The 20,106-nt window shown below is 36.6% G+C and overlaps 1 protein-coding gene and 1 pseudogene across 1 annotated transcript; both read right to left on the reverse strand.

Annotated features, from left to right (window-relative positions):
• Positions 1-199: 199 nt before the first annotated feature.
• On the reverse strand, positions 200-4,073 carry LOC103998330 (ASC1-like protein 1; annotated as a pseudogene).
• Positions 4,074-6,052: 1,979 nt separating this feature from the next.
• Positions 6,053-12,965, reverse strand: LOC135586815 (ruBisCO large subunit-binding protein subunit beta, chloroplastic-like). Its single transcript, XM_065083324.1, has 14 exons — positions 12,728-12,965; positions 12,524-12,649; positions 11,602-11,739; positions 11,119-11,214; positions 10,677-10,919; positions 10,374-10,608; positions 10,036-10,205; positions 8,691-8,768; positions 8,515-8,586; positions 8,100-8,204; positions 7,748-7,840; positions 7,552-7,644; positions 6,670-6,853; positions 6,053-6,564 (listed from the first exon to the last, which is right to left on the reverse strand). The coding sequence occupies exons 1-14, from the start codon at positions 12,854-12,856 to the stop codon at positions 6,551-6,553; spliced, it is 1,776 nt and encodes a 591-aa protein (XP_064939396.1). The 5' UTR covers positions 12,857-12,965; the 3' UTR covers positions 6,053-6,550.
• Positions 12,966-20,106: the final 7,141 nt, after the last annotated feature.

Consider the following 20,106-nt stretch of genomic DNA (forward strand, 5'->3'; position numbering starts at 1 on the left):
ACCACACACGGACATATTTGTTGACTTGTTGAGCTCCTCTTTACCTATAGAGATCAGGTGATTCATCGGTAAACCAAGTTCAAATGTCCACATTTGTGTTCCTTGTTTCCCCCTCCCTCCCCAGCCATGAGAGTTTACACTTCCAAGTCAACTTTGATCCAAACTTTACAGCAAGGTTTACTTGCGTAAGATTGCTAGCTGTTCAAACAAAATGCTTATCAAGCGCAATTGTTTAAACCAAAAGGAGGTGCCAATGTTTCTCAACTTTTGATTGGTCATATACTAGGAGAAAATGTCAGGTTCATCATTCGTTTGTTTGTTTGTATGTGTAAGGCAGGTACAGGGGAAGATAGCAGAATACCTCTCTTTCACAACATTTTGGAGCATCTGACATGCTTTAATCCAGGTGACAAAAATGAGAATTAGGCATCATTCTTGTGGATCAGTGTTGAGGAGGCATCTCCAGTCACAACAACTCACCAGTTTGGGCAACAAAATCATGCTGAAGAGATGTTTGTTTCCATCTGGTGAATCTCTGGTTGTAAAAGTCAACCTGTAAATAGAGAACAGGCTGACCTTTTTCCACAACTTGTAAGCCATTTGAGTACTAGTAGCTGCCATAATATCAGCACAACGGAAATCCAGATACTAATGTCAATGATATTGAATCATGATCTTTTGTGGCCTCATCGTTCACATATCAGCAGTAGTCAGAAGATATCCCTGTTAATCTTCATGTTCCTCTTCACTCTCTGAATCTAAAGAAATAATTTATCAAGAAACATCAAAACAACAGAAGGCATGGAATTACATAAAATATGGAATGCAGAAAAATGAAGATGGGAGCTATTGAAGGTTGCAGACAATCCATAAACAGAACCCTACAAATGTATCATTGACCACTAAATATTTATATATATTTTATTTTTATGTAGAAAAATGTTATATGAGACAGCACTTACCCGATCGAATATCGTCTCCAACACTACCTCTAGCCATGATTTCTTTTACAAGAGTCTGGTAGATAAAAACCCACCGATAGATGTGAAGAACAAGTAGCGAGAATAGAAGAGTGTTGTCCTTCAAACTTGTGCTTCTCGTTGTCCTGAGTTAAGATGGCTTCATAACTGCAAGACAAGGTAAAAGAACCATTAAACTGAATCTCAAAAAGCCCAAGTAAAAAACATTCTCTGGAAATAGAATTGAGATGCATTAAACTTAGTCTTGGATCAAGATTTATTTTCTTTTTTCATTATGCTTGGAGAATTCCACGTTCTGTTAAGTAACTTATGCTTAGCTGTACTATGTACACAGATTTGTAGCATAAAATGGTAAACTATTCTTACCATCAACCAATGTCAATCACATTGAATTGTCAAAGTCAAAATAAATCAAAGTTGCAAAACTCCCCTTTCTCAAAAATATTAGACCTATTTAGGAGTTGGAAGAATAGCATTTGAAAGCCAATTAGTTGCAAGTTGTACGTTGGAAGAACAATAGGATTGGTTTATGCCTTTGTGCTGCCCAAAACAGACCAAAAATAGCTCAATCATAGTACAAAATAGCCAACAACTGCATGCCATGACTCACACTCAGGCGCAAAAATCCTTATGACCATCCAAAACTTCAATCCTTCTGCAAAACAGTCGATCTGCCTGAACAAACCGAGCTACTCCTAATTCTCCTTTATAAATCTATGGATGGGGCACTCAATCCTTCCTAATTTGCTCTTCTACTTAAAATGATGTTCAGCATAAAAAGATGTTGCATGAATTAAATTAATTCAAATACCAAAATAATCTTAGTTCCCCATCAGAGGTTTGACTCGTCATGCCGAGCAAATACAATGAATACAAAATAGATTGATATGGAAGCCAACTTGTGTAATCTACCCTGTAATGTCAATTCACATTGAACCAATATACCTAAATAGCATCATCAATAAAAGTATATCAATCAGTATTAGCATGAGATACTTACCTTGTACTTCGGAGGATCCAGAATGGATAGTACGCAAGCCAAGGTAAAATCCATGATGCAACAAACAGAAGAAATGATGTGTTAGCAAGCCATTCAGAGCCATTATACTTAGCCATCTTTCCCACTTCCAAAAACACATCACTTGCATCATGTATGGCGAAAACAACTGAACCAACATGAGCAAAACTGTACAAATAGAAAGATATAAGACAAAGGAAATAAACTTTGACACCTAAGCTGTCAAATGGACTTTAAAAGTACCATTTTATGAACATCTTCATCATCCAGGTCTTTGTGTATCAAGTTGTCTATGGAGCATAACTAAATCCATACAATGTTATTGGAATCCAATTTGGGGCACAAGAGCATATGAACTGGTATAATAAGTTGGTAATAGCCTATTGGTGGGACCATAGGAGCAACCAATTTCATTTGATTCATGACCATGGTTCAATTAAACTGAATAACTATGTTCCACGTGTAACACCGCCGATGCTGGTCTCAAACCCGAATGGAAAAAGGTGGAAGGTTACATTAGGTCACTAACAACCAACGTAAAATTATATCAGATCTCATGAACATGAATCTTAATCGATTTCAATATAGAGCCCCCAAATAGTTGGGACTTACGGCTTTGTTGTTGTTCTAGTTATTGTAACTATGTTCCACCTGTAGAAGTGCAGCCACATAAACCTGATGGATGAGCACTTACATGTACAAAAGCTCCCAACTTAGACACATCTTAAAATACAGTGAATGCTTGATATAGTGGCACATTATGTTATTATTTTGTGCTCTTCTTCTCAAAATTCTACCAGTACCACCTCACTCCACCAATTAAAATGTTATGGTATACTAGTTTAACAAAATATTTCTCACAATTAATTTAAATATGCTCTAATTTGTACATGTTTTTACTCTGTTCTCTTTAACTTATTTGTATGTATATGACAGAGATGCAGATTATAAATGAGATTTCCTTTTTACTTGAAGCTCAAAGAGGTTAATTTTGAAAAAAAATTTCTATTATTTAAAGTGTTTTGTTTAAATAATACAAACATATCCTTTTTCATGAAAGATAGTCAAAATAAATTAAATTTAAAATTATATTTAGAACAAACAATATGACAAATGATTTATCTAAAAAAAGGAAGAAAGAAATATTTGTCTCCAATGAAAGGACAATCAGATAAAACATATATGCAATCTGAGATTTGCAAAGAGTAGTAAAAATTTACAAGAAATATAAGTTGACCAACATAACCTGCGAGCTAATAGAACAAATATCTCCATGATAGCTATTTGTTAGAATGATAGCAGCAAAATTAAACACTTATATCCAGCGGAATGACTAACCTGAATATGTAAGACGGCTGAATAAGAGCCAAAGTTGCTAAATGATTAGGCATTGACACATCGAAATCGGATTGTCTTGTTTCCCAGAACATAGTGCATGTGTAGAATGCAGCAGCATACATGTAAACTGCCTAAGTTTCAATGTGGATGAAATTTATATTCAATAAATATGTCCATAGACAGTTTAGATGCCATTAGAAATAAAATTGCCAAGAAAAAATAAATTTACTTTATTTTCTGATCTGGCCAGACCTGATCTCCTGGTCCTATCCATAAGTATCTGGTACTTTGTAAACCATGGTTCACTGTATGTAACAGGCAGGAACAGAGACTCTCCTGAAAGAAAATAAACACTCTTCCATGCTGATTCCTTAAATTTGTTAATTTTTCTTCTCCTTTCGTTTTTCCGTACTGAAATTTCCATGAACTGTTCTAGGTATAAGCTGCATAGACAATGTCTAGAGATCGAGAAAAACATTATATTCAGAATGAGAATGAGATATTCCATAGGTATAAATGAAGAACTGCTAAAAGTGAATTAAACAAGAAATGAAACATCTGGAATCCATAAACCAAACAACATATGGATGCTAAGACAACCATTCTTTCTTTGATATGGACTATCCATCAGAATCAGATGCATGCTAAGGAAATATAGGCAAATGTAAAGAATAATAATCCTTGTAATTGATATAATGCTTATATATTCTTGTCATCAAATGTAAAATATTACAAGCTTTTCAGAAACTTGAAAAAGCAAAAAACGATTGTTTTATGTTATCAAAATACAAGTACATATGTGACCAAAAACTTAAAAGAGTTTGTCAAGTGCCTGACTAAAATAGTCAAACCACATTATTTGTTGGGGTAGATGCAAGAATTCTACCATATTAGATGCTAAGACGCATACCATCATGTCTAGAATTGAATGTCAGCGTATGCATGGTACCATACACTGGATATAAGGGGGACATGGTGGAGCTAACAAACTCCATGGGATTAACTCAGCTGTAATCAAAGAATAGTAAAACATTCAACAAATAATTCATACAGTTTCTTTTTTTTTTAACAAAGGTAACTAACTATCTATTAATCAAAGCTGTGTTATAAACTGAGCAACGAGGGGATCAGCAGCAGAAAACATAAAGCTGGAAAGCTGGGATCTTGCAAAATTGGCCAAGGTGTGGCTTACACAATTATGAGCCCTGGGGACATGGTAAATACCTAGGACAAGTAGTGAATAAAAAAGGAAGAAGCTATGTAGCAACATATTCCTCAAAAACCAGGGAATAGGATTGATTCCTTTTGCAATGTTCACTATCTCCAAGCAATCAGAGTAGATATCAATGCAGGGGAGTTGGAGAAACTGGAGTCCTTCCAAAAGGGGATTTGTTTCTGCCATCAAAGGGCTCGAAGCCTTGCTGTAGGTGCCTCCCAACCAAAGCTGCACAGGATCCTCCAACATTTCCTCAGGACTTTGGGCAGAATTTATATAGTCATTAGTATAACAGCTTTAGCAGTGAGAATGATAGCTGTGTTTGGCGTCATCTCGGTTAATCCAAAGAAACCAAAGTGCATAGGCAATGATGCCTGAGTAAGGCAGAATGAAAAGAGCGATCATTTCAGCATTTCGGTTGTTTATAGATTACAAATAGTCATTTCAACAAAATAAACTACAATACCGGCACTTAAAAAGAAAACTTTTAAGGTGCTCCGAATCACATACCTCCAAGAGGAACCTATCGAGGAACAACATCACGAAGAAGGGCAGCGCCACGAAGTCCCCGTACGCGGCGTACGACTCCAGCTCCCATCTCATCCACCGGAGAGCTTCCATCACATCCATCTGTCGCCTGATCACGGGGCGGAGAAGGTCCAAAGAGAAGCTTTGGGAGGCCGCCGGTGCCAATGGCCGGTCGAAATGCGAGCATTTTATATCAATGTGTGATGGGAACGACATGCGATCGCAAGTGTTCATTATATTTTTCCGGCGATTCGTCGCACTTACCTCCGACCGAAACAGGCGAATGCGGATCCTGGGAAGGATAAGTGTAGTTTTCTCATTATATCGCGGCCGTCCATGACCTTAATTTAAATGGAACAAACGGCTTCGATCGAGCGTCGAAAATTTTGGGATTAGATCCAGAGAAGATTTACGATGGACAAGCCGAAGTCAACCTTTCAGAAGTCAACATCTCATTGACCCCATTCGTATGACCAATGGATTACGTGGAATATGCCAATTGGACGGATTCGAAGATGAAACTACGTGGTTTTGATAAAGCCCGCACCAAAAGTTACAGAGACGGAGAACAGCAATTGGTTGGTAGCAATCCAATTCTGGTTCTACAACACCGTGAGATTTAACACTGGTACGATGAAACTGTTTTCTCTCCATCAACCAGTTTGGATGAAACTGTTTCCTGTAGGGCTGAATGTGTAATTTGAGGGGGGGAATCCAAGAGCCACCTCCGTGTCTTCATCAGCAAAACGCTTACAGCTTGAGATGGAGTGGGCTTTACAGATCTGCATCTGGTCACACTTGCTATTTGTAATCAGAATCAACATTTACATCTGGTAGAAGTAACACACAAAAAATTAACATAATTGACTAACATGAGAAACGAGCAATCTGTATGTTTTAAAGATTCAGCAAAAAGATCCTTTTTTTTTTTTTTTCTAATGGAAACCAACACAAGTCGCGGAAGAGCAAATGTGGGAAGCAACCTCAAAGATTCAGAAAGGAGTACTGGAGCAACAAGTATCTGCTAAGGTTAGAGCCATAGCAGTCATTTACAGGGTAGAAGTTTCCTCAGTAAGTAAAAAGAAAGAACAGTATCTCTTGATCTGTTTGTGGTTAGTATTCAAACAGGTATGGGATGTAAAACATCAGTACAGATTGCAGTAAAAGAGACTACAAGTTTGCTGATCCATCATATTGTATGGCACCTGCAATACACTGTTACCTCGATCCAACGATTAATCTTGTCATGGCTTTCTTCCTGAAATCCATTCAAGCAGCATCTGGAAAGAGAATTTGGATATGAACTTGTCTGAAATCAATCAGGTGAACTCATTATCTGGTTAGATTTCTCATCCAGTGTTCCTTGACCATTGTCTCTTTGGCAAATCACAATGGCAACAATCACATCCAACTCTATCAGCTCCAGAGTGATGCCAAAGCAATTACTGCATGCTAAACAGCTCCAATGGTCTAAAGTGCAATACCTGAAGTTGTAAATGATGGAGAAAACTGTCATGGAATGTTCTTCACTGGAGTTCATCAAATACGCCAATGAAAATATTAAATGAATCTGAGAGGGGGATAAGAACCTGGCATCCGCATAAATTTAGATGCTGGCAAGGGTGGTTGCATCATATTAGACATCGGCATTGGTCTTCGTGGTGGCATTCTCATCGAAATGGTCTCTGTTCCCTTTACATCCACAACAACCAGGTCAGAGGTGAGAAAAGTCTTTGCAGTAGCAGCAGCATGCTCCAAACAGCATCTAACAACCTGCTCCAACAGGTGAAAAGGTCATGAATGTATCTCAAATTAAGAGGATACAACTTTGCAGGAATTTTCGACATTTGATTCCCAGAAAGATAAAAATGAAGATTATAAAAAGGTCATTGCTTCAATTGTTCCAGATGAATGAAATATGAAATAGGATTATTCAATTTCTGAAGTTGAGAATAAATGGTGAACATCAGTAAGATTTTAAGCACAGTATATCTGCATTATTAATATATCTCTATAATGAATAAATTATTATTAGAAATCTTCGGCAGGTCTAAAGAACTTATATGGATCAAATTAAGTCAAAAGAATACATTAATCTATTGGAATGCTGCAACTATTGATATCTGCTATTCAAGGAAATGGTTTACAACCTTCTTTAACTCCTATAACATGGACAATTGGCACTTTTGTACCAGATATGGATGAACCCACAAAAAGATGATGCACTTGCAGTAATCAGAACATGTGAATAACATGTGATGTATAATACAGGCCCCATCTCATAAAGCACATAAATATATATTGCTTGTTCATACATTTTCATAATAAATGTGCAAGGATTTCAGGAGAAGGCTGACAAGAAAGTTGGCTAAGAAACAGATCTAGCTTTTCATCAACTTAATTGTGTAACCTTGATTGGATTTAAAAATAACAAAACAAATCTAGCTTTCATCAACTTAGTTATATTTTACCTTGGATGGATCTAAAATGCCAGCAGCTACCAAGTCCTCATAACAGTTCATAGCTGCATTATAGCCATATCTTATGTCATCATTAGACAACACCTATAAAAAACAGAAACTTGAATTATACTAGTAATACATAATTAAGTAGAGAATTCAAAATACTAGAATATGAGTTTGAGCTTTCATAGCATGACTTGGACACCTTGTTGACAATAACATCTCCATTTACGCCAGCATTTTTTGCTATCAGTTTTGCAGGGTAACTTAAGGCCCGTTTAAAGATATCAGCACCAATCTGCAGAAAATAGTCAAGGAATTACATAACAAGAAAATAACCTGACAAACAAGTCCTTCTGTAAGATAACAGAAAAAATAATTTGGGAGATTTTCTTTTGCTTTTCTGATAAAAAAATTGTATTTAGGATTTAGTGCAGGCACTTGCCCTAGTATATGTCAGCACAGGTTGCATGTGCCACAACCATGGTAGATAATCATGTATTGTTTGCCAGTAAATCACTTGCAAGAAATGGACAAGGAAAGAATATGTGCAATACCTTCTGTTCTTCATTATCCAGATAATCTTTGATACCATCAACCATGGTAGATAACCTTAATAAGGTACACCCACCACCAACTACAACACCTTCTTCAATAGCTGCCTGTAAAAGTGTAAATGCACCAATTAATTTGGAAGGAGCAGCAAGATCAGCAGGACCACTTAAAAAGATAAATACTCAGGGAGTACAGCGAAGGATAAAAAAGAATGAAATATCATCTATTCCTGGAGTGTTGGAGAACTATATTTCCAGGGAGAGCTAAGGTAGCCTTACTATATGAACTAATACAAATTCTCCGATGCTACTAAATAACCTGGAAGCTTTGGCTATGAGGATACAAGTTGGTGCTATATATCTACTATTTTATTATCAGTGTTGGATTATATTATGTCAAGTCTCTGGTAGGACTGACCTTTGTTGCATTTAGAGAATCTTCAATTCTCAGCTTTTTGTCTTTCAATTCAACCACTGTTTGTGCACCTACCTGTAGAAATATAGTTCAGCCTAGCATATTAAAACTTCAAATATATAGACAAACTGCATTGGTAGCAGAAGCTTCTAAAAACAGAAGTTTTAGGGCGTACATACCTGAATAATGGCAATACCACTACATAGCCTTGCTATCCTCTCATTCAGTATTTTCTTCTGGAACTTCTCTTCAGAGTACTAAATCAAAACATTGACATTAGATAGATAGAAAGACATATGGTTGTTGTTTTAATTAAAGAAATCAGCAAAAAGTTGGTAAAAGGATGAGTTGGATTAAGACTTATGCCAAAAGCTGACCAATACATAAATTCTACGAAAAGTAAACCTAATGAGCAAATCTGCAGATATAGTCATTTCAACAACTTTAGTACTTACCAGAATAAGGTTGATATTCAGCAATGGAATTTAAATATTAGACACAGAAAAGAAAGATTACTCCTTTAAAGAAACAGTGATGCTAGTAAACACATTAGAGCAAATTGTATCCATCTAGTCATGAAAGACATCACTAAACAACTTTATCAAAAATGTCAGAAGAGACATTTTAGAATTTTTGCTGAAGTTTCTTTGACAGTGAAACAATGAATGTCAATTTCATGAGGGAAAAATATTATAGCATGATTGCTGAGTAAACTTCATTAGAGGGAACTGCTTCAGAATCAGAAAACCACCATTATTGGCTGAGTGATTGTTTGGTGTCATAGAAATTTAGACACAACACTCTCTTACTTCTGAATTAGCTACTACAACTTAAAATGGGTACAATTATCCAAGAATACCAGTCACCCTTGTCCACGAAGACCATCACAAGTCCACCTAGCTTCCAGATCAATAAAATTAATGATCTTCACGATAGTATATCACCACCTTTCTGAGAGAGAGAGAGAGAGAGAGAGTGATGCTGTTCAAGTTCCCGTTGACCTTAACTATTGATTGTCTACAAGCATATGTTTGAACCCTCCATCTGAAGCACCCTTTGTCTGGGTACAATACTCGCTAGCACTTGTAGCTCGTGATGTATTAAAAATTGTACAGAAACCATTTCCACAGATAGCTAGACTGCTTCGTTATTGCTTCAGAAATCCAGAACATTTCAGTCATTGTGTCTAATACTGAAGAAACAAACAGCGTTTGACACAGGGACAGGGTTCTCTATGGTATATACAAGATTGCTCCTAGAAAAAAACAACTATAGTAAGTTTTGAAAGGTTTCCATATAAAAAATCAACTGCCATAAAATAAAGTCGGTGGACTGAATAGGAACTATAGATTAGGATGAATTTTATTTGAATGTCGTACTAGTGATGAAGAGAAAACATAGGCAAAGGCAAAAAACAGTAAGTTTTGGTGAAGTTTGAGCATAAGCAGTGACCGGGTAACAGTCTCTTGCAAACAACTGAAATTAATTGCATGGTGGATGCACCACTAGAACAAGTGTTTGTACCTGTTCAAGACTTCTTATCTGAGCAACCCGCTTTTCCACTGCATGCTGGGTGCTCCCATCAGTTACTATTAAAGTTGAATCCTTTCCTATTATCACCTTCACAGAAGAACCCAAAACCTCCTTGCCAACCGTGTCAAGAGTCAATCCCATATCATCTCTAATAACAGTACCTGCAAACCGATTATACGTTTCAATGTCAAAAGACAGCATAAGTCAAAGCAAAACAGTAAAAAAGGTGGGTGAGAGTTGCATAATAATCTAAATTTTAGCAAAAAGGCATTAGTTTTAGACTTTTAGTACATATTTATTACTCCTCATTTTTTTCATCAACCTACTACCTCCAGTCAAGACAGCAATGTCATTTAAGTAGTCAGTCTTTCGCTCTCCAAAGGAGGGAGCTTTGATAGCAGCTGCCTTCAGAACACCTTTGAGTTTATTTCTAATAACTGGGGCAAGAGCTTCTGGCTCAAAATCCTCTGCAACTATCAACAACGGAAAATTCTCTTTGACTGCACCATCCAATATTTTTAACATCTCCCTTGCATTGGTGATTTTTTTGTCAATCAAAAGTATCTGTATTCAGAACATGCAAATTACTTCACAGAGCAACATAGTAATTACGCTAGTGCTGCATTCCTTACCTTGCAGTTGTTGAACTCCACTAGCATATCTGCACGATTGGTAACAAAGTATGGTGACAAATAACCACGATCAAATTGCATGCCTTCAACAATTTGCAAGCCGTTCTCTGTGCTTCTTCCATCTTCAATTCTAACTACACCTTTCCTACCAACTCTTCTAACAGCTTCTGCAATCATACTTCCTACTGCATGGTCATTTCCAGCACTAACTGCTGCTACATTTGCAATTTCGTTGTCTTCAATCTGCAATCATCCTTCCTACTACATAGTTTAAGAATTCCATAGGAATACATCTAAGAATATACTCTTATGAGCACAATTGGTTGTATGTAGGAATAAATATACTCCTCACAAAGGTAAGGATAAATAACTTTAGAAATGAACTTCAATGATAAATCTGGTATTTTAAAAACACAATGTTTCACTTAAGTACCGATCATACCTCCCTTGACATCAACTTGAGTTTGGAAACAAGAGCTTTAGCAGTTTTTTCAATTCCCCTTGCAACTTGTATAGGATTCATTCCAGCAGCTAGTACCTTAATCATAATATAACAATACCAGAAATAAAAAAATAATAATAACATCACCATCAAGAAATTTTAGTTCTTAAAAAAAGTAGAATCCTTGTCTTGTTTGATAGGAAAAGGAAGATCATTAAGAACTTATATTAGTCTTCTTGAGAAAAGATTCCCTAGGTTCCATTTGGATACGGAAGACATAACAAAGCAATCCGTAAGAGTGAGCAATGATAAGACTTTCATAAAGAGTGAGAAAAAGATGAAAAGTGAAGAAGATGGAAGGAAACCATACTGAAAGCCCTGTCCTGGTAATTTGTTATTTGGTGACTAGAGCGAGAAAGGTGCAAAAAGTTTGAAAAGAGAGAGTGGGATGCTTAAAAAGAGCATGGACAGATTCATACATACCTTAACACCTTCAGAAATCAAACCCTGAGCAAGAATGATGGAAGTAGTGCATCCATCACCAGCAAGATCATTTGTTCTTGCACCGGCTTGTCTCACCAACTTGACACCCACATTCTCCAATGGGTCCTCCAATTCAACCTTGGGAAAACCCAAAAGAAAAATTATGCGAAGGTAAAGTTGTTCTGTAAAAAGATGAGTGAGAAAAATCAAATGTTTCAACTTAAATGTTTTCTTCCAACATCAAGTACAGAAACCCAAATCTTTTACGAAAAACATCATTGAAACTGTTTTTGTTAGTGCATGGTTGTGAAACTACAAGAAAAAATCGATGCAAGATAGTCTTTTAAATCAGTTATTTGCTCATTCTGAAGTATTTATTATAGGAGTCAGGCACATTGTTATCAGGAGACCTGCCTCAGTTCAAAAACTGCAGGAAAATGATGAGGATTCATAGCAAACTTAAGCCAACCAACCAAATCAAGAAGAAATGAAATAAAATCATTGATGGAAGTGCTAAATTATATTTCCTCGTTGTGGTAACACAACAAGCATGTAGTAATTTGAGAATATATCATTTTTCAGCTAGTGTTAGAGAAATTCTATCTCCTCGGTGCGGTAACACAACAATCCTTCAGTAATTTGAGAAATATATAATTTTTCAGCTAGTCTTAGAGAAATTCTATTTCCTCTTTGTGGTAACACAACAAGCCCGTAGTAATTTGAGAAATATATAATTTTTGAGCTAGTGTTAGAGAAATTCTAATGGATTGCCCCCAACGTAAGAAGCAAAACTGAAAACTAGAAATAAAATGAAGCCACATTAAGAACTCTACCATACTAAATCTTTTGGTCGACTGCCGAAATCATAAGAAGTAAATCCTAGAGTAAGAGCAAACGATACAGGATTTATCCTCCGTGGTACCTCTTTAAGAACAGTCTCCCCATCATTGACAATCCTAGGAGGGCCATACTTGTTACCCAGCACCACATTCCTTCCCTTGGGACCCAAAGTCACTCCAACCAAATTCGCCACCAAGTCCACTCCAGCCTGCATCAAAGCGTTGTTCATCAAAACTGTAACTAAAAACAGAAAAAAGAACAGGAAAAAGAGCTCGAGAGATTGGACCTGTAGCTTCTTGGTGGCAGAGAGGTCATGGTTGAAGTGCAGCTCTTTGGAGATGGGCCTGGGGGGAGGCCTCCTGGGTGAGAATGGCAGCTGAGGAGCAGCGAGAGGAGTGGGAGAAGTTGCTGCCATCGGTAGAACACTGCGCCGATGGCTGTACCTCGGAACCCACAGGGAAGCCGGAGGAGTGCAGGCAGGATAAGGGTATCCGTGACCCAAACGAAAATGAAGAGATAGGAAATGGACCGTCGGAGATAATATGTTTCGAACAACCTTAGCAGCTCAATGTGGTAAGCAGACCGTACGTTCTCAAGAAAATAACAGTTCACACGACCTTTTAATTTTGTAAATTTATTTATCTTCCACCGATAAAGATTTATTTATTTTTACTCACTTATTTATTTGTTACTTTAGTTATTAATGTCTCACGGGTTCGAGTACATGTATTTGCCGGGGATGCTGACGGCTTACGATCTTCTGCAATTAATAGAATGATCCGATTACGATCGGATCCAAAATGGTTTGATAGACTTTTTCTTTTATTAAATTGGTATTTTTAAAGTTATATCGGACCGTTCACATCCCAAAATTCTCAATTTATATCAGCTTTTTAAGGGTATGAAATTATGAGTTTTTATCAAATTTATTTTTGAAACAAAAACTACTTGAATATTATAATAGAAGATTCTGTGAGGTTTTAAGGATACAAAAAAAGATTTTTGAATGAGGTTATATTGTTTTTTGGTCCAATAAAAAAAATTAGTGTAAGTCATTGTCTATTATTTTCCCAAAAAAATTAGAATTTTTAATGAGGTTAAAAATAATTATTTTAATAGTTTTTAAACAAAAATAATGATCGTTTAGGCCTTTATAAGTTATTTATAAGGTTTCCTGAAAAGTTATTATTTTTTTTTATTTTTTTGAATGAGGCTACGCTATTTTTATATAGTTCCAAAAATAGTGTAATTTAAGTTTTCAAAAATATTTTGCTGTGCCTAAAACCTAAAAAAAAATCTTATATAATAATATTCAAGTGGTTTTCCTCCCAAAATTATGGTAAATTCACCTTAAATTAGATAAAATAAAAAGTCTAAATTTCACACTTTTAAAGCGTTAAAATGAATTATATATATATATATATATATTAATGACTTAAAAAGATAAAACTTGATCATTTGGATCTTTGTAAATAATTTTTAATATTTTCTGAAAATTTATGAATTTTGGAAAAAGGAAATTTTGAGTTAGAATATTTTTGACTGGGATTATACTATTTTTGCATGAGACCCAAAAACAATGTAATCAAACTCAAAAATAGTATAAATAAAGTTTTTAAAACTTTTTTGTATCCTTAAAATCTCTAAAATCCTTCTCTAATAATAATCAAGTGGTTTTTTTTCCAAAAGTTATGATAATTCACCTTAAATTGGGTAAAATAAAAAAAATCAAAATTTCATACTTTAAAGAACTGAAATAAATTAAAAGAACCTATATTTTTTTATTTAAAAACAAAAAGATCATTCAGGCTTTTTTTAAAATTTATTTTCAAGGTTTTCTGGAAATTTAAGAATTTTTTTTGACGTGAGTTGCACTATTTTTGTAGGACTTAAAAATAGTCTAGCTCAGGTTTTCAGAAACATTTTTGTATCCTTAAAATATCAGAAAGTGTTTTATAACAATTTTAGATGTATTTTTTCTTTTCCCAAAAGTTATGGTCGGTTCATCTTAAATTGGGTAAAACAAAAGGCTTGAAATAAATAAAATACATCTATTTTAATGACTTACTTAAAAATAGAAAAAGAAAAGGTAATTTAGGTGTTTGTAAGCTATTTTTAATATTCTTGAAAATCTGAGAATTTTTAAAGAGGATGAGATATGGTTTACAATGTTTTTCTATAGAACCCAAAAACAATGTAACTTAGGTCTTCAAAAAACTTTGTTATATAATCAAAATCTAAAAAAAATCTTCTATAATATTAATCAAGTGATTTTTGTTCACAAATTATGATAAATTTACCTTAAATTGAGTGAAATAAAAACAAATCATAATTGCACACTTTTAAAGGTTTAAATAAAATTATTAAAAAATATATAATTTAAAATAAATTTAAAAAAAAAGATTATTTAGGTATTCGTAAGTTAAATGGAATATTTTCTGAAAATTTAAAGAATTTTGGAAAAGGAAGGTTGTGAGTTATAGGATCCCAAAATAATGTGCTTCAGGTCTTCAAAAACTCTTTTGAATCGAACATCACAAAACTTTCTATAACAAAAATCAAGTGGATTTTGTTCCAAAGTTATAGTAAATTCATCTTAAATTAGATAAATTAAAAAACCATAACTTCACACCTTAAAGGATTGAAATATATATATATATATTTATATATGTATATGTATATATCTTAACAATAGTAAAAATGGTAACACCTTTGTAAGCTACTCTTTAGAGTTTCCTGAAAATTTTAAAATTTCTCATTCAAGAATAATATAACTTAGATATATTATTACCCAAAAATAGCAAGATTTTATGAAACATTAAAAATGTCAAATGAAGTCATAATTGATTTTTTTTATAGCAATTAAGAGATCTATTTTCGATTAATTCAACTCTTAAAATTTTAAAATTTTTATTTTTGATCAATTTAAGCTGAAATTATAATGTTGTAATTATTCCATTATTTTGTCTTATAATTTTGAGATTTAATTATATATGCATTTTTATTAATATAAATAAATATATAATAATTTTTATTAGTTATTATTTATATTAGATCGATTTCTGATCCAATTGGGAGAAAGGGAGGAAGAAAAAAAAAAGTGGTCAATTGTATCTTTATCTCTTTGTTTTAAATTACGGCTCAAAAATAAAATAAAAAATGTAGGGTATTTGGATTTTGATCAAGAAATTATTAAGAGTATGATCATGGAATGACTTGACTAACATCTTCCAGTGAATTAAATAGTAAAATTAAATAGTAAATCATACATAAATAAGAGAAAAAAATTCATTGATCTCTGAATTCAATTGGTTAGAGATTTAGGACTCTATTTATAGAACCTAGAAATATCTCAAAGATCAACAAATGCTGTACCTTTGTTTAAATATTTGGAAGAAGGTTCTACTAATTAATTTGTCATTGTCCGAGCCGTGAATCCGATGTGCGTGCATAAATCTATCTCTCCGTTTTGCCTTTCTCGTTGTCTCTAGCGGGCCTTCGATTTGCTTCGTCGGGCAAGCATTATCGTTGCGAATCTCCTCCACCTCCTCCTTTGGATCGTCGACTATTTCAAAAGAGGGAACATGAATAAGAGAGGTTAGAATCTGGCCTTTTCAACTAATCGGATGTTTCGTTGATTGGATTGGGTTTGGATCAGAATCGTGTCCCAAATCTTTGGTTCATCTCTCGGTTTTGGATGAATTTTGCTTTTCATTTGCACCTATTCTCAAGTTTCTTCTTTAATTAGTCTATCAGTGATCAATCACCTGTACCTCGATGGCCATACACAAAAAGTCACCTAATTTTGTATGTGTGTCTGGATTTTTTTTTTTTTTTTTTTTCATGAGTCCGTTTAGTTTATATGTTTATTGAGTCGATTTGATTCAGAATCAAGTAGAAGTTTATTTAATATTTATTTATTATTAGAGTTCAAGTTCGGATGGACTCTAGATGGAACTCTATAAATAGAGATGTAACTGCTTCTTTTCAGTTATCTATGAAAAATATTATTCTGTCTTTTGACAAACCTATGAGGCCCATCCCTTGAAGCGATCAAGGAGGGCCGATCCCCTCGAAGCGATCAAGGAGGCCGATCCCCTCGAAGTGATCATCCCCATTCTCTTCATCTTTTTTACGATAAGATTTTAGGGTCTTATCATTTGATATCAGAGCAACGATAAGACTTTAGGGTCTTATCATTTTATATCAGAGCAGCGATTCTTGACGTTCTCGCTGTAGTTCGTCATCTCAAAAAAAAAAAAAAATTATGAGTGCGAAGCCGGCAGCCACGCACGCTGTTCCTTCTCAACCAAGAAGGAACATTTGCTTCCCGGTGTCGACCACCCCTGCTTTCCTTCTCCTCCACCGCCGACGCTGCTTCCTGGTCGGCGACCATCGCCACTGCTGCTCCCCGGCCAACGCCCACCGCTGCCGCTGTGCCCCGGTCAGCAACCTTCTCACCTCGCCTCCTCGCTGCCTGTATCTCGCTCGAGCAAGAAGGGTTGCGGCCGTCGTTTCCCAGCCAGCGGACCACCCATCGTCGCTTCTACCGTCGGCAACGCTGCCCTAGCCGCACCACCATCACTGCCTTCCCTTGGTTGTAGCTTCGGTCGTGCGATTTGTCGACGTCGTTGTTTCTGTGGTGCGATAGAAACAGAGCAGCCGCCGGTCCCTCTACTGTCGTAGGCGCCGGTTGCCTCTACCGCCGCCACTGTTTCTCGGCCACTTCAACGCCACCCTCTTCTTCGTTGCCGAGCCACCACCGCTGCCAGCCACCGTGCGACGACCGTCGCACACCTCCCAGTAGCCGATCCTCCTTGCTCTGCATCCGTAGTGCCAGAAACAGGGCAACTCACTGGTTGCCCTTGTTCCCAACCGTGACACCGCTGACTCCTCCTTCTCCACCGCTGCTGCTACTTCTCGGCCGCACGATCACCGCCGCACCGCCATTGCTAGCATCGCCAGCGGCTCTGGCTGTGGTGCGATAGAAACAGAGCACCCTGTTTCCCATCCCCAGTAGTGCACGCAACATCGATTCCTCTTCTCAACCTTGGCCGCATCAACGCCGCCTCCCCGTTGCTTAGCATATTCTGCCACAACCATAGGTTGCCATCACCACAGCCTCAACCCCGTTGCTCGGCGATCGCCCCTTGGGTCACAGCAGCTGCAGCCACATCAACGCAGTCGCCTTCCAACCTCGGCGCTCTCACCCCATGCAGCGATAGAAACAGGGCAGCTACTCTTCCTCCAACGCAGCGACCACAGCACTACCCTTGGCGTCCACCTCCTTGGCAACTTTGCATCGACAGTGTTGATGCCCTTGACCGACACCAAAAATAGGAGTTGAGATTACAGATTTGCAGTCTTACGCAATTGCCACTGATAACTCGGTGAAAACACAAATGGAAGTATTGGAAATCAGAATTGAGAACCGACTGCAAGAAATACTTAATGATATCAAAAAGAGCCTACTAGAGAGCCTCAACAAATTTCAACAAAATTGGGGCTCAAGTTCTACGTTGCATAGATCTGAAAATACAGGAAAAGGGCCCCAAGATTATGACACAAATTACTCACACATGAAGATAGAATTTCCGAGATGGAAATATGGAGATCCGACCAATTGGATCTCTAAGGCAGAAAATTTTTTCCATTTTCACAGAACCCCAGAAGAATCCAAGGTAGAAGTGGCCTCAATCCAGCTCGAGGGAGATGCACTCTAGTGGTACGATTGGTATGAAACTTTCCTCGGAGTTCCTTCGTGGGAGCAGTTCAAAAGAGGGCTTCTTGTTCGCTTTGGCCCATCCGAATATAAGAATATTGATTGCCAGCTCGCCAAAATTCGTCAGACTTCTATAGTGTTAGAATATCAGAGTAGGTTTGAAAGATTATCAAATCAAGCTAGAGATTGGTCGGACCGACAACTTCTGGATACATTTATTGAAGGGCTTATTCCAGAGATCTGGTGTGAAGTTAAGGCTCCTCAACCCCGCACTATGATAGCTGTGATCTCATTTGCAAATCTACATGAGAAAAAAATTAGCAAGGAAAGATCAGCAAGGGGTTTGTACTATGGTGAAAAATGGAGTATGGAGCACCGATGTAAACAAGGGCAACTTCTGATGATTGAACTAATTGGAGAGGAGCCAAAAGCTACGAATGTGGACTCCGATCATGAAGGCATAAATTCTAATGAAGACGTTGAACCTACCGTACATACAATGCATACATTAGCCAACTACTCTAACCCGTAAACTATGGAAGTTGGCGGAACTCTGGAGCATCAGCCTATTATAGTTTTGATTGATACTGGTAGCACTAACAATTTTATGGACAGTGAGATTGTTAACCAATTGGCCCACCACATTGAAGACTATGACATATTCGAAGTAAAGATCGTTGATGGACGGATTTTCACTTGTGATAGCAAAGGTTCAAAGATAAAATTGATTATATAGAGCCAGAAGTTTCATGCAACGATTACTACACTGAAAGACCGACATGTTGCTTACACTATCAAAAAGTGGAGACTATACTTACTTGATCAACGGGTTGTGATGCGTTGCAAATAGTCTATGGCTAAAGTGCTAAAAGAGAAAGATACAGCACACTAGTCTGTCCGATTATCTCGATGTCTCTCTCAAGTAACCTATGACCGGGATTATTTAGGATATGTGTTTAAAGGCGAATCAGTCTCATTATCGTAATCTTATCATGATCCGATTTTCATTGCATAGATCAATGAACATCACAATATATTCAAGTAATAGGTAATATAAAGTGATAAAATGTCAAGTAATAATAATAAGTAAAAAGACTACGTGTCAAGTCACATGTGTCATCACTCACGCGATTGGCTTACAAAACATATATAATTAGCAATCTACCACTTGACCTAAAGCAATCACCTATGTGTCTAATCCTCATCATACCCCTATGACGCTCATATGATACAATAACTTTGTTAGTAGATCTACAATGTTATCTTCAGATGGAACTCTTTTCACTACTATATCTCATCGAGTCATGATCTTTCTGATCAAGTGGAACCTCCTCAGAACACTTTTGATGAGACCTAGGTTCCCTCATTTGAGCAATCGCCTCGTTGTTATCATAATATAAGAGATTTGGCTCCTCACTGCCCAGCATGACTCCCAGATCTATGATGAACTTCTTCATCCAAACTCCCTCCTTTGCTGCCTCTACTGCAGCAATGCACTCTACCTCTGTGGTCGAGTCAGCAATAGTATCTTACTTGAAACTCTTCTAACATACTGCTCCTCCATTCAAGGTGTACATATACCCCAAATTCGACTTACTATCATCGATATCAGATTGGAAACTTGAGTTCGTGTAGCCTTCAATCCTGAGGCTACCACCTCTATATACTAGTAAAAGATCCTTAGTCCTTCTCAAGTACTTAAGGATACTCTTTATTGCTTTCTAGTGCTCCGAGCCTAGATCCGCTTGAAACCTGTTCGTGACACTCAGAGCATGCGCTATATCAGGCCTGGTATATAGCATGACATACATGATAGACCATATCGTTGAGGCATAGGGTATCATATCCATGTTCGCCCTTTTTTTAGGAGCCTTTGGGGACATACTCCTAGAAAGTGATATCCCATGTCTCATCGGTATGAGACCTCTCTTAGAATTTTTCAT

This window comes from Musa acuminata, chromosome BXJ1-9, assembly GCF_036884655.1.
Source record: "Musa acuminata AAA Group cultivar baxijiao chromosome BXJ1-9, Cavendish_Baxijiao_AAA, whole genome shotgun sequence".
In the NCBI taxonomy this organism is placed as follows: domain Eukaryota; kingdom Viridiplantae; phylum Streptophyta; class Magnoliopsida; order Zingiberales; family Musaceae; genus Musa; species Musa acuminata.

What these genes read in the sequence shown, in the direction of transcription:
- LOC135586815 (XM_065083324.1), bottom strand. Translation starts at nt 12,856, where the DNA reads ATGGCAGCAACTTCTCCCACTCCTCTCGCTGCTCCTCAGCTGCCATTC. An exon ending in ATTCTCTAAATGCAACAAAG is followed by an intron (nt 8,205 to 8,514) that starts GTCAGTCCTACC and finishes ACACTTTTACAG; the next exon opens with GCAGCTATTGAAGAAGGTGT. An exon ending in GAGATGTTATTGTCAACAAG is followed by an intron (nt 7,645 to 7,747) that starts GTGTCCAAGTCA and finishes TGTTTTTTATAG; the next exon opens with GTGTTGTCTAATGATGACAT.